The sequence below is a fragment of the Oratosquilla oratoria genome, chromosome 12 (assembly GCF_046742065.1).
Source record: "Oratosquilla oratoria isolate Oo_2021 chromosome 12, ASM4674206v1, whole genome shotgun sequence".
NCBI classification, from domain to species: domain Eukaryota; kingdom Metazoa; phylum Arthropoda; class Malacostraca; order Stomatopoda; family Squillidae; genus Oratosquilla; species Oratosquilla oratoria.
The window spans coordinates 60001421-60023491 of record NC_134788.1 but is presented as its reverse complement, the minus strand read 5'-3'; the positions used below and the strand labels follow the sequence as shown (position 1 = coordinate 60023491).

The 22071-nt window shown below is 38.9% G+C and overlaps 3 protein-coding genes across 3 annotated transcripts in view; all 3 read left to right on the top strand.

Moving 5' to 3' along the window:
- LOC143030433 (uncharacterized) overlaps positions 1–1152 on the top strand; it is a 9171-nt gene extending 8019 nt beyond the window's left edge. The window contains exon 2 of the mRNA XM_076193580.1: positions 47–1152. Within this exon, the coding sequence (XP_076049695.1) occupies positions 148–1152 (1005 nt within the window). The 5' untranslated portion in view covers positions 47–147. The remainder of the gene's footprint in view (positions 1–46) is intronic.
- LOC143031856 (uncharacterized) overlaps positions 1–22071 on the top strand; it is a 66874-nt gene that overhangs the window by 40427 nt on the left and 4376 nt on the right. The gene's annotated exons all lie outside the window — the stretch shown is intronic.
- The window catches only part of LOC143031858 (uncharacterized), a 46116-nt gene continuing 39626 nt past the window's right edge, over positions 15582–22071 (top strand). The window contains exon 1 of the mRNA XM_076196207.1: positions 15582–15611. The gene's annotated coding sequence lies outside the window, so the exon portion shown is untranslated. The remainder of the gene's footprint in view (positions 15612–22071) is intronic.

Below are 22071 nucleotides of genomic sequence, written 5' to 3'. Positions count from 1 at the left end.
TCTCTCAAAAGCTTAGTTGTCAAACTTATTACATATTTACTTTCAGGATGAGAGTAGCTATCAACAGTTCTTGGGAAAAGATATCCGAAGATTCGCTATATTCGTCGTATAAATACAATCTTGTGTCATCCGTGGCACACCTATCTCATGAGTCATCTTAAATATCACACGATGACCCACACTAGAGAGAAACCTTTTCAATGTGACCTGTGTGATACAGTTTTCTCGACAAAGGGTAATCTTAACAGACACGCGGTGACCCACACTGGAGAGAAGCCCTTTCAGTGTGATCTCTGTGATGCAACTTTCACACAAAAGAGTCATCTCAAGAATCACATGATGACCCACACTGGAGAGAAGCCCTTCAAGTGTGACCAGTGCGATGCAGCTTTCTCACAAAAGAGTAATCTCAAACAACACATAGTTACCCACACTGGAGAGAAGTCTTCCCAATGTGACCTCTGCGATGCGGCTTTCTCACGAAAGAATGATCTCAAACGACACATGGTGACCCACACTGGAGAGAAGCCTTTCAAGTGTGACCAGTGCGATGCAGCTTTCATAGCAAAGAGTGATCTCAAACGACACATAGTTACCCACACTGGAGAGAAGTCTTTCCAATGTGACCTTTGTGATGCGGCTTTCTCACGAAAGAATTATCTCAAACAACACATGATGACCCACACAGGAGAGAAGCCTATCAAGTGTGACCTGTGTGATGCAGCTTTCTCAGGAAAGGGTCCTCTTAAATATCACAAAAGGGCCCACACTGGAGAGAAGCCGTTCAAGTGTGACCTGTGTGATGCAGCTTTTTCACGAAAGAGTGCTCTCAAATATCACGTAATGACCCACACTGGAGAGAAACCTTTCAAGTGTGACCTGTGTGATGCAGCTTTTTCAGGAGGGACTGCTCTCAAATATCACATGGTGACCCACACTGGAGAGAAGCCTTTCAAGTGTGACCTGTGTGATGCAGCTTTCTCAGGAAAGGGTGATCTCAAACGACACGTGATGACCCACACCGGAGAGAAGCCTTTTAAGTGTGACCTGTGTGATGCGTCTTTTGCACTAAAGGTTTATCTCAAACGACACCTGACGACTCACACTGGAGAGAAGCCTTTAAAGTGTGAACTGTGCGATGAAGGTTTCTGAGCAAAGGGTGATCTTAAACGACACATAGTTTCACACACCGGAGAGAAGCATTTCCAGTGTAGCATGTGTGATGCATCTTTCTCACAAAAAAATAATTTCAGAAGACACATGATGATCCACACAGGAGAGAAGCCTTTCCAGTGTGACCTGTGTGATGCAACTTTCTCACAAAAGATTAATCTCAAACGACACGTAGTGACCCACAGTGGAGAGAAGTCTTTCAAATGTGACCTGTGCGATGCAGCTTTCTCAGAACCAAGTAAACTTAGACGTCATGTGGCGACCCACACTGGAGAGAAGCCTTTTCAGCTTTCACACGGAGGACTTATTTCAAAGGTCACGTAATGACTCGCACTTCCTCACGAAAAGTTGATCTCGTGTGTTGCATGATGACCTATGCTGGTGAGAAGCCTTTCCAGTGTGACCTGAACGATATAACTTTCCTGTATGATGGTACTTGTAGCTATTAAAAACTGATCCACTGTTATAAACTGTCAGTTGAAATCTTAATTGGTTTACTCTCAGTTGTGAAGTTATTTGAGTGACCATTGGCCTATTGCATTATGTGTTTTTGCTTGTTCTTTTTTTTTCAAAATTCTTAAGTGTTCCATCAAGTGCATGAATATTTTTGCAATTAAAAAAAATGAAAATATTAGAAAATTGTGCAACTGGTGGATATTGATATTTGTATGTCATGATGGATACAATTCTGTTTACCTTAGTATTGTATAAAGTAGTTGGGAGTATACGCCATAGTTATTTGTAAACTGTATGATGAATTGTTCATTTTTAATAAAGAAGAAATCCAATTTGTTTCCCCAACTTTGTTATTGTTTGTAGCAAGAAGAATTTCTGGAGTCTAGTAGATTTGATTGTAGTTGTTCTTCTTTGATACCTCCTGAGACAGAATTTCATGGTCTGATAATTTCTGAAATATATCATGACACCTTCATAGCAAAGGATTACAAAGGCGGAGCATGCCGATAGGAGACCTTTATGTCCGTAACTAGGTCAGATGTGGAAAAAAGTAATGACAATAAATAAAAACACAATATAAATAATAATAAATGCATAGGTATATTTAAATAAAAAAAAAAGGTAAATAATAAATGATGATAAATTGACAAATATCTAATAGTGTGAATCAAGTGAATAATCAGACATAACAAAAATGAATAATATAAAATAAATGACATTACAGCATCTTGCTTAGGTATTTATCTAAATGATTCTTAAAGCTTCAAAATGAACTGCATTCCACTGCCGCTGCATGTCATTTATTCTTTTCATTAACTACATTATCATTTGTGCCAAGAATAGCTTGTTCATGGTGTTTAGTAGCAGTTGTGCATGTACTTGTTCCCTCTTGACTCTTGGGACAGGCCCTCTTTGCTAGGTCGAGATGTGATGTCTTTTTTCTGTTCAATTTGTTGTTTTCATGAAGTGTACATATCATTTTGTGATGGATATCAGTTTACAATTAATCTTTCTACAAGTATTTGGTGAATGTCAATCTTTCCACGTGATGATCTTCGTTATGAGAGCTTTTGTGTCAGATAATTTCTGATAAGTATTCATGACACCTCCATGGCATCTAGTGTCTCTGTCAGTGCTCTATCAAATGTAATTGTTGATTAGCATTTCTGCATCTATCATGTCATTCTACAAGTGAGTCTGGCAATATACACTAGAGCTTCCTCGACGGTGAGCTCAGAGTGTTTAGTGACTGTGTTTGTGAAATCATTGCTTTGTTATGTTGTCCTATATCACAGCGAGCTGCCTTGCCTAGTCAGTCTTCATTTTAGCCTTTACCGTTAAAGCTAACTTGAACTTCAGCTCCAAAACATAACGAAACAATTCCTACAGTTCTACTGACTTGTCAATAATATAAACATGATAAATCTTCTATTCAAAATACAATTTTAGATATAAACAGCCTGTGTTTCTTATTCTTATATAATTTATTAGTTTTGGATTGTTTTAAAGAACAAAACTGATAAAGATTGTACAAAATAACTGAAGATGAAATTTGTCCTCCTGATCTTTGACGTATACTGAAGACAGTATGCTAACATCCATTTCCACATTTGTAAATAACGACACTGAGTACAGTGCTATACAGGTACGCTTAGGCAGCTTACACACCGATGCAACCAGTTGCATAAAAATATATATCTGGACGTAGCAGTGTGCATTTACCTAGTATCTTACAGGAAGAGGAGCTATGCTCGTGGTGTCCCGTCTCTGTATCTCACCATGTCTAATTTGTTCTTAAATATGTTTATGGTTTTTGCACACACTATCATTTCGTCCCTATTGTTCCATATATCCACAACTCTGTGGAGAAAATTGTTCTTTTCCAGGTCTCTTCTATAACTGTCCTTATGAGCTTCCTTCCATGTTCCCCTGTATTTCTCTTATCCCAATATAATAAGTCTTCTCTATCAAGAATTTTCATACCTCTCATGATTCTGTAGATAGTCAACAAGTCACCTCTTTCTCTCCTTAGTTCCAGAGTCGGTAATTCTAGTTTTGACAATCTCTGTTCATATGGCAATTTTGAAATTGTTGGTACCATCTTCGTAGCTGCCCTCTGGATTCTCTCAATTTTCCTTATATTCTTTTTGGTACTGGGTGACCATAGTGTCACTGCGTACTCTAATTTTAGCCTTATCAGTGTGACTAGTATTTTCTTTTCAATTTCTTCGTCCAACTAAGTAAAAACCAACTTTATTGTTCTTAGCAAATTATAGGTTTCTCCGACAATTTTGTTTATCTGTTTATCAGGAGACATGTCCTTTGTGATGATTACTCCCAGGTCTTTTTCATATCCCACTTCCTTTACTTCCTTTGCACCAATTCTATATTGTTCTGATATCCTTTTTTCGAAAGAGAGTTGATGATAGCTAATACAGCGTCTAGGAAGAAAGTCAAGCATAAGTACACATGGGAGAGGGTGGTGGATGGAAGGGTGGTAGAAAGAGCGTTAATGGGCTACATAGAGGTAACCAGGAGTATATTAGGAAGAGATAAGGAGGGAGTCATAAGGTGTGCACAGATGGTGTGAGGAACAAGGAGGACGGGAGGAAATAGAAGGAAGGGTAGCGAGTGGTGGGATGAGGAAGCAAAGAAGGGTGTAGAAGAGAAGAAGCGAGCTTTCATAGATTGGTTACAATATAGGACGAGGGAATCATATGAGAGGTACAAAGTAAAGAGAAGAGAAGTAAATCATAAGATAAAGGAGGCAAAAAAGGAGAGCAGATGTGAAATGGGGTAAGTGTATGACAGAAAATTTTGAAAGTAATAACAAAATGTTATGGAAAGAAATTAAGAGAGGAAGAGGAGGCGAATCAAGTAGAGAAGAAAAGGTAAATGGTGCAGATAGAGAGATAATGCGAGAGAAGCCAGTGAGAGGAAGGTAGGCAGAGTATTTTAGGGAGTTGCTAAATGTGAAGGAGGATAGGGAGGGAAAGGTAGTTGCAATGGGAAGCACTAAGAAAATGAGAGTGATGAGTGAGGGAAATGGAGGAGAAATAAAGAAAGATGAAGTGAAGGCAGCTGTTAAGATGATGAGAGCAGGTAAGGCACCTGGGTTGGATGGATGCCATGCAGAATGTCTGAAAAAAGGAGGTGCAGTGATGGTGGACTACCTGGTGAGGCTATTTAATGTTTGTTAAAGAGAGGGTAGGGTGGCGGAGGACTGGAGGAGTACCTGTATAGTTTCACTTTACAAAGAAAAAGGGGACAAGTGTGAGTGTAGTAGTTTCAGAGGGATCAGCTTGTTGAGTGTAGTTGGGAAGGCTTATGGGAGGGTCTTGATTGAGAGGATTAGTAGAGGAACAGGGAGTAATTGGTGAGGAACAGTATGGTTTTAGGACAGGTAGGGGTTGTGTAGATCAGATTTTTGTGGTAAGACAGATATGTGAGAAAGCTACAGGAAAAGGTAAGGATATTTTTTTGGCCTTTTATATATCTGGAAAAGGCTTACGACAGGGTAGACAGGAAGGCACTGTGGGAGGTACTGCATATATATGGAATAGGAGGAAAGCGGTTAAGAGCAGTCAAGAGCTTTCACGAGAGTAGGGGAGCTTGTGTTAGGATTAGAAATGGAGAGAGTGAATGGTTTGGGGTACAGGTGGGACTTTGTCAGGGATGTGTTATGTCGCCCTGACTGTTCAATCTATACATGAATGGGGTGGTGCGAGAGGTGAATGGAGAAAAGTGGGAAATAAGCCTATTGTATTTAATTTTATTAAGCAGTATGTGTAGATGTACAAGGAAAAGTGATGCATCATTGTGTGCGTGTTTGTACGTATAGCCAGCATGAATGTTCCAGAACTTTACTAATTGCCACTTCTGTTTACATGATTAATCATTATTTTATTTGTAATGCGAAAGTTGAATGAATGGGATATAGATTATCAATACTATTAGATTTAAATTATTGTATAATTGAGATTTGGATGTATGTAAATTTCTGTGTGCAAAGAATTAATCAGAGAAAATGGGATGAACACAACTATCACGATCGCCATGCTTAAGCTAGAAGTAACTCATATGAGTCAGATTGAGCGAGCGAGCTGAGAGAGAAAGACAAGTGCTTCGTGTGAGGGTAGAATTCAAGTATTCATCTCCTGTGCTGCTGTGCTGTGCAAATAAACTGAGGAACAATTCGCATAGCGTTTAACTCGCACTGTGAACAACTAACAAGCCAATTGTTGTTTGATGACGACACTGCACTTGTAGCAGGATCAGAGGAGGGACTGAGGAAGTTAGTGACAGAGTTTGAGAAGGTAAGTGGAAGAAGGAAGCTGAAGATAAGTGTGGGTAAAAGTAAGGTGATGAGATGTACAAGGGGAGAGAGTGACAGCAGACTGGAGGTGAGCATTAATGGTGAAAGACTGGAGGAAGTGGATAGTTTTAGATACTTGGGTGTGAATATGGCAGGAAAGGGAGGAGTGGAGGTGGAGGTAGAATGTAGATTGAGAGAAGCGAGTAAATGCCTTGGTGGGTTGAAAAGTGTAATGAGAAATAGACATCTTGGAATGGATGCTAAGAGGTGGTTATGTGAAGGAGTGATTGTGCCAACAGCAATGTACGGGACAGAAACACGGAACATTGGTCCACTATTATCTGCTGACGGTCAACTTGAATATTCAAATGAAGGAATGTGTAATATCTTAAACAATTATTTTAGCTCGGTATTCGTAAACGAAACACCTCAAAGTGAATTCCAAACTGAAACCTGTGAAAAGTCTGGGGTAAACTTACTACGGTAGATATAACAAAAGAAAAAATTAAAAGGTGTATAGACAAACTCAAAGTTAATAAAACACCAGGGCCTGACGGTTGGCATCCAAGAATCTTAAAGGAAATGAAAAATGAGATTGTTGTTCTATTAGAAATTATTTTCAAGAAATCCATCATATCCGGAGATGTCCCAAGAGAATGGAAGCTAGCTAACGTTACTCCCATATTCAAAAAAGGTGACAAAAAGAAACCAAATAACTATAGGCCTATAAGTTTGACTTCAATCGTAGGAAAAATAATGGAAACTATCATCAGAGATGTTATCGAATATCATTTAGAAAGTAACCGTTTGATAAATGATAGCCAGCATGGTTTCAGACGGAAACGTTCTTGCGTGACTAACTTACTCGAATTCTACAACACAGTTATCTCGAATTATGACAAAAGAAACAATATAGATTTAATATATCTAGACTTTGCAAAAGCTTTTGATACCGTCCCACATGAAAGACTACTTACTAAATTAGCTTTGCATGGAATAAGTGGTAGCCTATTAGGTTGGACTAGTAATTGGTTGAAAGATCGAAAACAGAGAGTTGTTTTAAATGGAAAAACTTCTGGATGGAAAAGTGTTGCAAGTGGAGTTCCTCAGGGTTCCGTTCTTGGGCCACTTCTATTCATAGTATATATAAATGATATAGACCATGGACTAAAATCTACTGTTTCCAAATTTGATGATGATACAAAACTGTGCGCAGTGGCAAATGATCACTCAAACCAATTAGATATTGAAGAAGATTTAGATAAATTACAACAATGGTCTGAAAAGTGGCTAATGAAATTTAACACAAGTAAATGTAAGGCTAAACACACAGGTAAAAATGACAGTAAATAAGATTACAAGTTATTTGGAAATTCATTAATCAAAATGGATAGTGAAAAAGATCTCGACGTAATTATCAGTAACGATCTCAAATCATCTAAGCAATGTATTTCAGCCTCTGAGAAAGCATATAAGATTCTGGGATTGATTGCGCGATCTTTTGATTTCAAAAGTCCATCACTCATTAACAAGCTATATAAATCGTTAGTTCGTCCACATTTGGAATATGGTGTTTCCGTATGGTCACCGAATCTCATTAAAGACATTGACAGACTGGAAAAAGTACAACGGCGAGCCACAAAACTGATTCCAAATATCAAAAATAAATCATACGAAAATCGACTTAAGCACATGAATCTGTTTTCCCTAAAAAAGCGTAGACTCAGAGGTGACTTGATACAGGTCTTTAAGATTTTAAAGGGAATTGACAACATCAAAAGTGACCAAATTTTCACATTGAATGAGAATCAGACAAGAAACAATGGTCTCAAACTGTCCGGAAATAGATTCAATTTGGAAGTAGGTAGAAACAACTTTGCCAACCGTGTAGTTAATGGATGGAATAAACTTTCTGCACAGGTAGTGCAATGTAGTTCAATTCGAAGCTTTAAGAATCATTTAGATAAATACCTAAGTAAGATGCTGTAATGATTATAATTTATATTATATTATTTGTTTTTGTTTTGTTATAATTTGTCTGTCTGATTTTCATTTATTATTAGTTATATGTCAATTTATTATCATTTACTATTTACCTGTTTGTTTGTTATTCAACTATACCAATGCATTTATTTATGTATTTTATTTGTTATTTACATTATTATAGTTTTAATTTATTATTAATATGATTTTTTTTTTTTTTTTTTTTTTTTTTTCATCCGACCTAGATATGGATCAAAAGGTCTCCTGTCGGCATGCTCCGCCTTTGTAATCCTTTGTAAAAGAGAGGAAGAGAGAAGGAGTTTGAATGTATTTCAGATGAGCTGCCTGAGAAGTATGATAGGGATTACTAGGCTGGATAGAGTGAGAAATGAGGAAGTGAGGAGGAGAACGGGTGGCAAGGTAATGATTATAATTTATATTATATTATTTGTTTTTGTTTTGTTATAATTTGTCTGTCTGATTTTCATTTATTATTAGTTATATGTCAATTTATTATCATTTACTATTTACCTGTTTGTTTGTTATTCAACTATACCAATGCATTTATTTATGTATTTTATTTGGTATTTACATTATTATAGTTTTAATTTATTATTAATATGATTTTTTTTTTTTTTTTGCATCCGACCTAGATATGGATCAAAAGGTCTCCTGTCGGCATGCTCCGCCTTTGTAAAATCCTTTGTAAAAGAGAGAAAGAGAGAAGGAATTTGAATGTGTTCAAGATGAAAGGTCTGAGAAGTATGATAGGGGTTACTAGGCTAGATAGAGTGAGAAATGAGGAGGTGAGGAGGAGAAAGGGTGGCAAGGGAGCTGGTAGATAGGATTGATGATAGAGTATTAGGATGGTTTGGACACATGGAAAGAATGAGTGAAGAAAGATTAGCAAAGAGGTGTGGAAGGCAGAGGTAAAAGGAGAGAATACGAGGGGGCGTCCTAGGATGAGATGGGTGGATGGGGTGAAAGGGGCATTACAAAAGAGAGAAATGTCTGTTGAGGAAAGAAGGTAGGGGTGAATGGAGAAGGATTGTGTATGGATGATACTGTGATGCATGAGTGGGAGCGGGTGGGGGATGGGGAGTGAGGAAGTATGTATGAGAAAAAATTGACGCAGCCCGAAGGGATTTCTCCCCGTCTTCTCCGTTTCTGCATGGGAGGACGGAGAGGGAGGGGGGTCACCAAATTTATGAACCGGCCTTGCTGTAGATGTGCCGTGTCCTGCGACACTGCTTCTGACTCAGGTCAGTGGACAGGATTCAGGGATTACCCATCATCCAGGAGGTGCCAAGATAAGAGGGAGGGAGGAGGTTGGAGGGGAATGTAATATGTAGGGAATAGAATGGGTGGGAGTGGTTTCTCTGTCCTTTTCTTTTTGGCTACCCCCCATGTAAAGGGGAAAAAGCCGTTGGTATATGTATGTATGTATGTACCAAAGTTGTGTCAATCTAAATTCACTGGGGTTTTGTCCGTGCAGCCCTCAGCTTTGCCAGTGGCCAAACCACACCATTTCCCGAAACAATCGAAGAAATCTACAAAAGAATCAACGTAGAACCTCTCAACATCACACACCACCGTATGTGGAATCAAACCTGGGACCAATTACTTGAAGACCCCACTACCCCAGAGCATCCGAAAGGAAACGAACGACAAGAGGAAAGAGTACAGCCCCATGCATGGGGGCCACAGAGTCTACCAAGAACATAGACGTTACCGCCACAACCAGTAGACATTGCATCAGACCAACCTAGTAATTAAGTCAACTGAAATGAAACTGAACAAGTAGAAAAGAAAATATCCTAGCTAGCTTAGCTATTCCCAATGATTACACAAGGAGTGCCGTCCCCCTATTTCCTTTCCAACTCTCAGGCCGCAGCCCTCTTCCGACTTTACTAGTCTCTCACCCAGTAAAAGAGAGAGGGAGGGAAGAAAAAAGGCATAAGTAATTGCGACAGAACTAAGAAGATTCAAAGTAATGTTAGACCAAATTAAAGCCTTAATTGGTGAGACCAATAACACTGGGTAACACTAGTTTTGTTTCTTTAAATGTCTTTATTGTTACTAAGGTTGTTTTCTCTTCTGATTTTAGAAATGCAATTGAAAATTGCATATAATCGAGATTTCAAAATATAATTAATGTTTTATATACAAAACAAACTATATTAAACTACGATAGTACACTATATTTAGCATATTCACATTGTCTATAAATTGTAGCTGATGTTTTATCCTTGTATTTCCTTTTAAAAATATAAAAGCATATGATACGGAAGAGCCCACTAGAAATGCATTGATGAGCGTGACTTCTTACTGTGAACTCCTTGATCTTTACGCACCAGTAACCATAGCCTCCCATCATAGCAGTGTCTCATCGTCCTTGGTATCTTTTCTCCATTGCAGTAATGTCCTAATGGAACTTCTCGCCATGCTCTTCAGTCACTCCTTCCAAGTTTTCACGAAACATTCCAAATGTGAATGCAAAAAGTGCACCTTTAATGACATTCTACATCCTAAGTTCTTATAGCTTTCCAATAGTTTTGCTACATCGAGCGGCTTGTGGTTTGGGTCTTTATTATTAGCAAGGAATCCATTAACTATACCTCGAAATTCACACCACGACTCGCTTTCAACAGTACTCATTGCATTCTCAAGTTCCATTGACTTCAACACTCTCCTTACTTGCGGACTAGTAGATATACCACCCTTAACTTTGGCCTCTGATATTTTTGGAAAGAGTAGACAAATCTCTTGAAATGCTTTCCCACCATGAACTAATGCTTTTACAAACTGTTTGACCATACCAAGCTTTATATGAAGTGGGTATCGCAACACTTTGGCAAGGTCTACAAGAGGCTGTCTACTACAATGAGTTTTCCTGGCTGCAAGCCATCTCGAGGGGGCAACTCCACGTTCTAGTAGTGTTCATTATCAGACCGACTGTCCCATAGGCAAAGAAAACATGAATACTTGGTGTATACACCATGTAATCCAAGTAAGAAGGCGATAATTTTAAATTCACAAATATCCCATAAAATGCTATATTTTTATATTTTTAACATTAACTTAGTAATGAGCAACTCTGTTAGATACCTTTCATTACTACAGTAAACAGTTTATAATTGTACAAGCATTAAACCACTTGAAACATGTAATGCTGAAGATAATGTTCAGCCATGCCGGCCATGTTGGAAAAAGACTGCCAGTGTCTTTATGGGCAGGGTTCGAGATGGTCCCTTATCTGAAACTCTTCATAAGATTGGTACTCTAGTCTAACGTCATTCTGTCATATTTCATGCTTTTAACCCAATTTGAACAATCATATGGTATTTTGTCATTTATCCGCTCGGAAATCCACTCCTATAAACCCTTATTTTAATAGAAACATGCACCCGGCTACGCCGTGGGTGCTTGGCTTGCGGCGCTACCCTCCCCCCCTTTTTTTTTTTCTTCTTTGTCTTTTTGAATTTTGTCTTTTTGGTTTTGGTTTTTTATTTCTTGACCCGGAGGTAGAGACTTTCCAGGACCTGGGCCCTCGCAGCCTACCGCCACTGCAAGAAGTGTCGGTCACGAAGGTCCTTTTTAGCGAGCTTGGCTCGTTGACTCGGGTCCTCGAAGTCTGCTTCCCCGAACTCCCCGAGGGGCTTGCAACTTCAGAGGACTTGCACCCTCGCTGAGGACTTGCACCCTCGCTGAGGACTTGCAACTTCAGAGGACTTGCACCCTCGTAGGACTTACGACCTCGGAGGACTTGCAGCCTCGAAGGGCTTACAACTTCGGAGGACCTGCACCCTCGGAGGACTTGCACCCTCGGAGGGTTTACAGGGAGGTGTCCGCAGATTGCCACGCCGACTGAGCACTTGAAGGGTTTTAACAAAATCGACGAAACCACTCTGGACCGCGAAGCCGCGGGCTTCGCCGGGGGCTTGCAACTTCAGAGGACTTGCACCCTCGCTGAGGACTTGCACCCTCGCTGAGGACTTGCAACTTCAGAGGACTTGCACCCTCATAGGACTTACGACCTCGGAGGACTTGCAGCCTCGAAGGGCTTACAACTTCGGAGGACCTGCACCCTCGGAGGACTTGCACCCTCGGAGGACTTGCACCCTCGGAGGGCTTACAGGGAGGTGTCCTCAGATTGCCACGCCGACTGAGCACTTGAAGGGTTTTAACAAAATCGACAAAATCGACAAAACCACCCAGGACCGCGGAGACTTATCTTTTATATTATATTAGATATGAACATTACCATGTTGGAATCGACAATTTATGAAAGGGAATGGGAGGACTAGGAAAATTACTTCACCCATTGCATTTTGACCTTACATGCCAGGCGATGTACTCATATGCAGGGTTGCCAGATTACTGAAGCAGAAAAAGGCCAAAGGCAACAACAAAGAATGAGCAAAAAATGCCAAATGCACTACAGAAAAAGGCCAAAAATATGCAGTAAAAAGGCCAAATATTTAATTATTCCACTTCTCAATTCACCAAATACTATATGATTTGTACTAAGCACTGAGCTATAGTGGTTTACTGGATTGGCGATCTGTGTACACAAGCGCTACGTAGTTCGTAAGTCCTCCGCCTGGGCAATGGGTGATGCAGTGGCCGCCATATTGGACCCCCTATGATTATATTGCGTACGAACTTAGATGTTCTAAATAGCTCAGTGGTGCCAAGTAAAAGATCATATGCATACAATGAATTAATGGTTCTTTATTTTTCATAAACAGTATAAAAAGAAAGTCAAAGGATGATAATTTGTTTCATAATCCTTTTTAATGAGAAACAGAAATAATTTTTTTTCTTTCTTTTTGCAGCATGCAAGTTTCATGGTCATTATTTCCACAAACAATATAGAAAATATATAATCATTTTCATGAGCAACAAAAAAGAAGTAAAAATTATATTCTGCATTATAGCACCAGACTTTGGTAAACAAGGAGACATAACCAGTGTTCAAACATAGTCAATCACATCATCACATACATTATATTCATCTCCATACATATTTGCAGATGAAAATAAGCGGTACATATCAGGTGTGACCACAAAATTCCTGCAACACAAACCTCTGAAGTGCAGATGGGTTCTGTTGTGAATAATGGTATCTAGGGTTCTTGTACTCAGTCTGTTTCTTAATTTTGTTTTAACTATTGTAGCATGAGAAAATATGCGTTCAACAAGAGCATTGCTAACTGGTGTGACAAGACAGGACAATGCATATGTTGCTAGGTCTATAAAAGATTTGTTACCTAGTGTATCATAGCAATTACCTACTCCTATCCAGAACTGAACAGAGTCATCTGGTATTTTGTTGTCAAATACTGCCTCTTCAACCCAGTTTACATGTAATACATTCCTATACTGCTGTTCAATGGCATTAAATTTGTGTGTTCGTAAGGTAGGGAATGGTAGATCCTTGTATGGCACCCTTGCTGTTCGACTCAAAAATTTTGATGGGTCAAGACTACTGAGACCCTTGTATATGTTCCTCGTAGGAGGCAGACGTTTCTCAGCTTGCTTGATGGCCTCCACGAGAAAGCTGTAACATCGGGCCTTGACGTCCTGAACTTTCGTTTCACCACTAACTTGATGCATCTCGATATACCTCTCCACTTCCATGGCAAAGCGAGCTCCAAAATCTACTTCGGATATAGCTAATTCACTTTCATCTGGGCTGAAAACTCTTGCCCGTAGACTATGATGATGTTGAGCAAGCTCACCTTCCATGCTCTGAGGATCGGCATCCGTGGCTTGAAAATATGAATTGGCGCGTTCAAACTCCATAACAATGGGTGTGACACAGTGAAAATACCAATAGTTGATTGGGTCATTTAGGATGTCAGAAATCATACGTGCCTTATACCTGGCATCAGCTCCACTAGCCTGCTCAGCACACATGAAGTATGCCTTAAGTTCTTCCCAGTTCATCAAGATGCTGTACATTACTTTCCCGCGTGCTAGCCATCTGGTCTGAGAAACTTGCTGAAATGGCAGCGAGGTCCCTTTCCTTTCTTCAGTTGGGTCCATTATGCTAAACAATTGTTTGTAAACTGCCCTCCTTACTGTACTCTTGGAAAACCATTTTGGTATTTCTGAAATTAAAAATCCCAAGCATGAAGGCAGCTTCTCAAATGCATGATTCACGCACAGTGCTAGAGAGTGACAAATACATCTTACTTGCACACAATCTGGAGACACCTGCTGTATTCGGGTCCAAACCGAGTTATAAACTCCAGTCATAACTGAGGCACCATCACTTGCAAAACCAATGCAGTTACCAAGTTCTAAACCTAGATTTGTAGCAGCAGCTTTAATTAATGACTGAATAATGCTCCCCCTCTTGTGTCATTGACAGGAATAAGACCAACAAACTCAGTTACTATTCTCTTTTCCTTTTTGCTGCAGTAATGCATCGCAATGCATAGATAATTCACTGCCCCAACATCGGTTGACTCATCTACTAAAAGGGCAAAATTTTCTTCTAGATCCTTCTTCAGTTCTTGTTTAGGGGTTGGGAACGCAACTTCCGTAATCAGTTTGCTACATTTAGTTCTAAGAAGATTGATTTTTTCCTAAGATGCTACCTTTCCCTTCTTCTTTTTTTTTTTTTTTTTATCATTTCACCAATGTGGTCCACAGAGGAAGTTGAGCAATGGCAGTAGACTGCAACAGCAAGTTCCAATTCTGCCTGTTTGACATCGTTGGGTGCTGTTGACTGAAAATTTATTGGTGGTACAAGTGCTGGTGTATTGTCTTCTTGTGTTTCTCCGATTTTTCATGGTTTTGTAATGAGCACATTTTGGGGTTCAGATTACAGTGACATAACTTACAATATGCCGCCTCACCAGAGCCATCAGGTGCATATCATAACTGCAGTTCCACTTCGGCATCTTAGGCCATTGAAGATTGCAGGCTGATTCTTATTCTAAAATGCATGCACCTGAAAAGATAAATACTCCTAAATAATTAAGCACTTGAAAATCACTAAAAACACTAATGAAAATTTAATGTCAACGATCTTTTCCACTCTACATAAATATAAACAACCAGAACGAACGCTTTTGTGGGATGGAAAATTATTTGACCAATTTTATTAATCAAAACACAATATATTTCTATATTCAGTACCCTATCAATGTAGCCTACTCCTTGCTTGTTTATGATCATAGCTTACTATTGATTGAAGGCCTAAAATTACGTCAGACAGTTAAGAAAAAAAATCACGCCAAAAGTTGCACATGGATCTCGTGCGCCATCAACATCACACAGCTGATTCGTCCAATCATATCTTTGTGCCATAAGAGAAAATGGGACAAATTGCATGGATCACAATGGTAACAAAATAAAAAGAAAAGAAAAGATACGCGCACTCGACTATATGGTAGACTTTAACTAGGAGGTGGTGAATAAACTCAGTATTCAACTCACTATTATCAGATGAGCTTACTGAAACCAAATGGAATATATTTAAGCCACATTATAAAAAAAAGCCAGATTTAGTAATTTAGGCCAAACTAAATATCCTTAGGCCAAATGCTTGAAAAAGAAGCCAAAATTGAGGTTTTTGGCCTAAAAAAGGCCAATCTGCAACCCTGCAGTCGTATGTTATTTGTTTACATTCATCTTGGCTGGCCGCCACTTCGTCCTCTACAAGCTTTTAGTAAGTAAACTTATTTGGCAAAGAATCAATATACATGAAGTGCAAAAAATAATTACAATAACACATATTTCGAAATGATAATCACAAAATTGCCGAGGATAACACTAAAAAACGTACGCTTATTTCAATTGTGGTCTTCATTAGATTGTTAATCTACGCTAAGTTACACAGACAACAGACGTAGGGGGTTAAGGGGACCAGAGCCAGTCGTTTCGTATCAATTGAATACAAATATATCCTTTATTGTATGAGCAGTTACTTAATATATACTAAAAAGAATCTTTGAGATTCCTAGGACATCTGTGATATCCAGAAGTGGCATATAATTTAGAAGCACAACATCATGACATGCACGCGGGTAATAGGTAAGTCAAACACCACCAGAGGCGCCACCGTCGATGACGAGCACAATAGCGCGTCATTTTATGCGCACGCCATGCAAACGGCCAAATTTACATACCGCCGGAAATATCATTCATACAAATGTTATGCGAGTGTATTTACTACGATCGTAGTAAATTTCAAACAATTACATCATCAGTTACATGTCGGTACATAAAAACAAAAGATAAACATGGTCGTTTGCATTCAGCAGTAAATCGAAAATTGGTTTATGTTTCAGCATAAAAAATGAGCAAAATAAATTCAGAGTTTTGGCAACTAACCAAAATAAACGAAAACTACTAGTCTCGCGAATTATTCTAATATCAAATTAAAGGCAGCGTGTAACGGAAGAGCTGAGAAATCGGTGGTACTAATTAGTTGTTTTTTTCTATCGGGTCGGATTATCAAACCATTTCAAACAATTACATCATCAAAAAATTACATCATCAGTTACATGTCGGTACATAAAAACAAAAGATAAACATGGCGGCTTGCATTCAGCAGTAAATCGAAAATTGGTTTATGTTTCAGAGGTAAAAAATGAGCTAAATAAATTCAGAGATTTGGCAACTAACCAAAATAAACGAACACTACTAGTCTCGCGGATTATTCTAATACCAAAATAAAGGCAGCGTGTTACGGAAGAGCTGAGAAATCGGTGGTACTAATTTGTTTTTTTTTTTTTTTTTTTTTTTTTTTTTTTTTTCTATCGGGTCGGATTATCGGATAACAACAACATCATCCATCCCGCCATTTTATCTATAACTGGTGGTATGGATCAAACTTCACTCAAATTTCTTACTATTATGTTATAAGTGTAATATACTTATAGTTGAATTATTTGAGCTATTTTCTTTAAAATGTGTGATTTTCATGTAATTTGATCAAAGAGAAGTTACGTTTTTATCCTCCGTAATATTACGGACAACAGCTACGATTCGTCCTGCCCGCTATCTATGATCACTGGTGGTATGGATCAAACTACACTATTAAGTTTGTTATTATTGTGTTATTAGTGTAATAGCTTGCATATAGTTGAATTATTCAAAATATTTTCTTTGAAATGTGTGATTTTCATGTAATTTGACGGTATTTGTAGCTGTGGTGGGTAATTTTGCAGAGGATAAAAATGTAATTCTATGATCAAATTACATGGAAATCACACATCATAAAGAAAATAGGTCAAATAGTGCAACCATATACTAAATTGTTAAATAAAATTGTGCCTGTCAGTAAAAACCGTCATTGTTTACGTTTGATCGGTGATTAGTCAGACCGCACGTTTCGGCCCAAATTCCATTCAAAATGCAATATCTCGAGAACTAGGACAGCTAGATTGGCAATTCAAACTGCATTATACTCATTGCGACTTTTTGCATCCCATGAGAACTACTTCAGCTCAAATATCAGGAATTCCATTTTCATGTTGACCTACCTACAGGTAATAAGTGTAATACTGAGGATGCTCGACAATCGTGCACATGTATTTATTGTATGGTGGAGGTTATTTTCCTTGTCTGTTCATCACTTGATGTTGCCGTTAGGTTTCATGTTAGTTCTGGTCGAATATGGGCACTTCCAATTTGGTAGTCAGAATGAAGTCTTGTCAAAACTCATCTATTGTTTACATTCTCGCATGCAACGACCATAGATACTAAGCAACGAATTCGGGGATACGTTTCTAGGGGTAATATATTCTTGGCAACTTCTTTTCATTGCGATGGATGCGGATTGTAGGAGTATCATACATTATTTGGGAGTGGAATACTTCAAATGCATGCAGTGGAATGTCACAGAAAGAACCATAGCTTCATCCAATATTTGTAATTTATATCGGAAGGTTCCAGGAGTAGTCATTCACCATAACCTAACCCCCCCCCCATGCTTCATATTATAGTCGTGATGTACAAGCATGAATATGTTGTAAATATTCATAACTCAGCAAATCACACCTACCATGCATTTTTTTTTTTTTTTTGTTGAGGGATGAGTTTAACTTAACCTAGCAATAGTTAAGGTTCTGTAGACTTTTTCCTCACTCATTAGATAGATGACAAATATTTTATAGTTTTATTTATGGATGCAGTGTGTTACTTGTGCCAAAATTCAATCATTTACCCGCCAATCCTGTGGCTCTACAATGGGGGTGGGTGGGGTGCTGCTGAGATGTTTCCTGACAAATGGAAATCATTAAAGGAATTGCAAGAATCATACATTGATTTCTGACATCCTTGATTATTGGGTGGGTGTAGACAGTTGCAAAAATGTTACCAATATTTCTTATTTCAAGTGTTCGCTGCTATTGTATCTTTCATCATATTCTGATTTTAATTTCTTGTGGCTTCTTTCTCCATGTAATGTTTACTCATACACTCCTGTGCCTTATTATTTCCCCATTAATTTTCACTTTACTAATTACGAGGGGGCCATTTCCAAATTTCCAAAAAGGATGACACAGCATATTGATGATTATGATATACAGGAATATATATATATATACATATATATATACATATATATATATATACATATACATATATATATATATATATATATAAATATGTACAAGACTGAATGGGTCCCAGTGATTAGAGATACATTTTAACAACCACAATGCACTTTACATCTAAGCCGTCAAAGGCCATCATGCTGTAATTGAAATGTGGTACTGCCCAGCACTCTAACCCAGCATCCTCATGACAAGTGCGACAGTGTCTTTCCAACTAGGCTATCAAGAGAGATATAGGTTCAGTGCATTATTTCTTATATATATGTATGCTTGAGTTACATACACATATATGAAATTTTGTGTTCAACCCATCTCCACTATGATAGTACAATTGGTAGTATACGAACACGGGAAAGTATTTGTACAACACTGAATGGGTCCCAGTGATTAGAGATACATTTTAACAACCACAATGCACTTTGATTCTAAGCCATCAAAGGCCAGCATGCTGAAATTGAAATTTGGTACTTCCCAGAACGCAAACCCGGCATCCTCATGACAAGTGCGATAGTGACTTTTCAACTAGGCTATCAAGAGAGATATAAGTTCAGCGCATTATTTCTTATATATTTGTATGCTCGAGTTACACATATATGAAATTTTGTGTTCAACCCATCTCCACTAAGATAGTACAATTGGAAGTACGGTATACAAACACGGGAAAGTATTTGTACAACACTGTGTTGTACAAATACTTTCTCGCATTCGTATACTTCCATGCTGGCCTTTGATGGCTTACAATTAAAGTGCATTGTGGTTGTAAAAATGTATGTATATGTATACTGTATATACACATATATATATATTATATACATATATATATGTATATATAAATATATATATATATATATATATATATATATTGGTGTATTTCGGTAGCAGGTTCTCATGTAGACAATTTTGATATAAGTTCACAGCAGCTTCTGCGTTCACGACTTTTTTGCTGAGAAGTTCTACATCTCTGATGATGGAACGGTGAGCAATGGGTAGCTCCCATAAAAGTTGTCTGAAAGACATAGAAAGTTCTTGTAGATGAAGAACACTTGTTTTAATAAAGTGTTCTTCATCTACAAGAACTTTCTATGTCTTTCAGAAAACTTTCATGGGAGCTACCCATTGCTCACCGTTCCATCATATATATATATATATATATATATATAATATATATATATATATATATACACATATATATATATATATATATACACATACATATATATATATATATATATATATATATACATACATATATACATATACCAAGGCTTTTTTTTTCCCTTACCAGGGGGGTAGTCAAAAAGGACAAGGCACAAAAACATTCCCACCCATTTCATCCCCGAAAACACTCCACACCCCTCTACCCTCCCTCCCATCTTAGCACCTCCTAGATGACGGGTCATCCCTGCACCTTGTCCACTGCCCTGGGTCAGAAGCAGTGTCGCAAGACACAGCACATCCACAGCAAGGCCGCTTCATTAAATCGGCGACCCCCCCCCCCTCCGTCCCCCCATTGCATAAAATGAGAGGACGGGGAGAAATCCCTTCGTGCTGCGTCAAATTGTGCTCACACATACTACCTCATCTCCCATCCCCCTGCCCATTCCACCTCATGCAATCACAACATCATCCATATACAACCATTCTCCATTCACCCCTGTCTTCTGTCCTCTCCCATCCTTCCTCAACAGACATTCCCCTCTTCCCCAAAGCCCCCTTCACCCCATCCAACCCCCTCATGCTAGGACATCCCCTCATGTTCACTCCCTCCACATCTGCCTTACACACCTCTTTTACTAGTCTTTCTTCACCCATTCTTTCCATGTGTCCAAACCATCCTAATATTCTTTCATCAACCCTATCTCCCAGCTCCTTTTCCATCCCTGTTCTCCTCCTCACCTCCTCATTTCTCACTCTTATCTAGCCTAGTAATCCCCATCATACTTCTCAGACACCTTATCTCAAACACATTCAAACTCCTCTCTTCTTCTCTTATGTTCCATGTTTCTGCCCCATACAGTGCTGTTGGCACAATCACTCCTTCATACAGTCTCCTCTTAGCATCCATTCCCAAATGTCTATTCCTCATTACACTCTTTCATCCACCAAGGCATTTACTCGCTTCTCTCAATCTACATTCTACCTCCACTTTCACTCCACCTTTCCCTGCCACATTTGCACCCAAGTATCTAAAACTATCCACTTCCTCCAGTCGCTCTCCCTTAATGCTCACTTCCAGTCTACTGCCACTTTCACCCCTTGTACATCTCATCACCTTACTTTTACCCACATTTATCTTTAGCTTTCTTCTATCACATACTCTCCCAAACTCTGCCACCAACTTCCTCAATCCCTCCTCTGATCCTGCTTGAAGCACAGTGTCGTCTGCAAACAACAGCTGGCTCACCTCCCACTTTTCTCCATTTTCTTTAACCATCTCCAATCCCTTGTCCACTACCCTTGCATTTACCTCTCGCACCACCCCATCCATGTATAAGTTGAACAGCCAGGGCGACATAACGCATCCTTGACGAAGTCCCACCTTTACCTCAAACCATTCACTCTCTCCATTTCTAATCCTGACACATGCTCTACTACTCTTGTAAAAACTCTTGATAGCTCCTAGAAGCTTTCCTCCTATCCCGTATATCCGCCTAACCTCCCACAGTGCCTTCCTGTCTACCCTATCATAAGCCTTTTCCAGATCCATAAAAGCCCAAAAAACATCCTTCCCCTTTCCTATAGCTTTCTCACATATCTGTCTTACCACAAAGATCTGATCTACACAACCTCTACCTGTCCTAAATCCACACTGTTCCTCACCAATTACTCCTGTTCCTCTCCTAATCCTCTCAATCAAGATCCTCCCATAAGCCTTCCCAACTACACTTAACAAGCTAATCCCTCTGAAACTACTACATTCACACTTGTCCCCTTTTCCCTTGTAAAGAGGAACTATACAAGCACTCCTCCAGTCCTCCAGCACTCTACCCTCTCTCCAGCAAACATTAAATAACCTCACCAACCAGTCCACCATCACTGTACGTCCCTTTTTCAGACATTCTGCATGGCATCCATCCAGACCAGGTGCCTTACCTGCTTTCATCATCTTAACAACTGCCTTCACCTCATCCTTCCTTATTTCTCCTCCATTCTCCTCACTCATCACTCTCATTTTCTTCGCACCTCCCACTGCAGCAATCTTTCCTTCCCTATCCTCCTTCACATTTAGCAACTCCCTAAAATATTCTGCCCATCTTCCCCTTACTGCCTTCTCTTCCATTATCATCTCTCCATCTGCACCTTTTACCTTTTCTTCTCTTCTTGATTCGCCTCCTCTTCCTCTCCTAATTTCTTTCCAGAACATCTTTTTATTACTCTCAAAATTTTCTGTCAAACTCTTACCCCATTTCACATCTGCTCTCCTCTTTGCAACCTTTACCTTTTGCTTTACTTCTCTTTTCTTTTCTTTGTACCTCTCATATGACTCCCTCGTCCTATTGTGTAACCAATCTGTAAAAGCTCGCTTCTTCTCTTCTATAACCTTCTTTATTTCCTCATCCCACCATT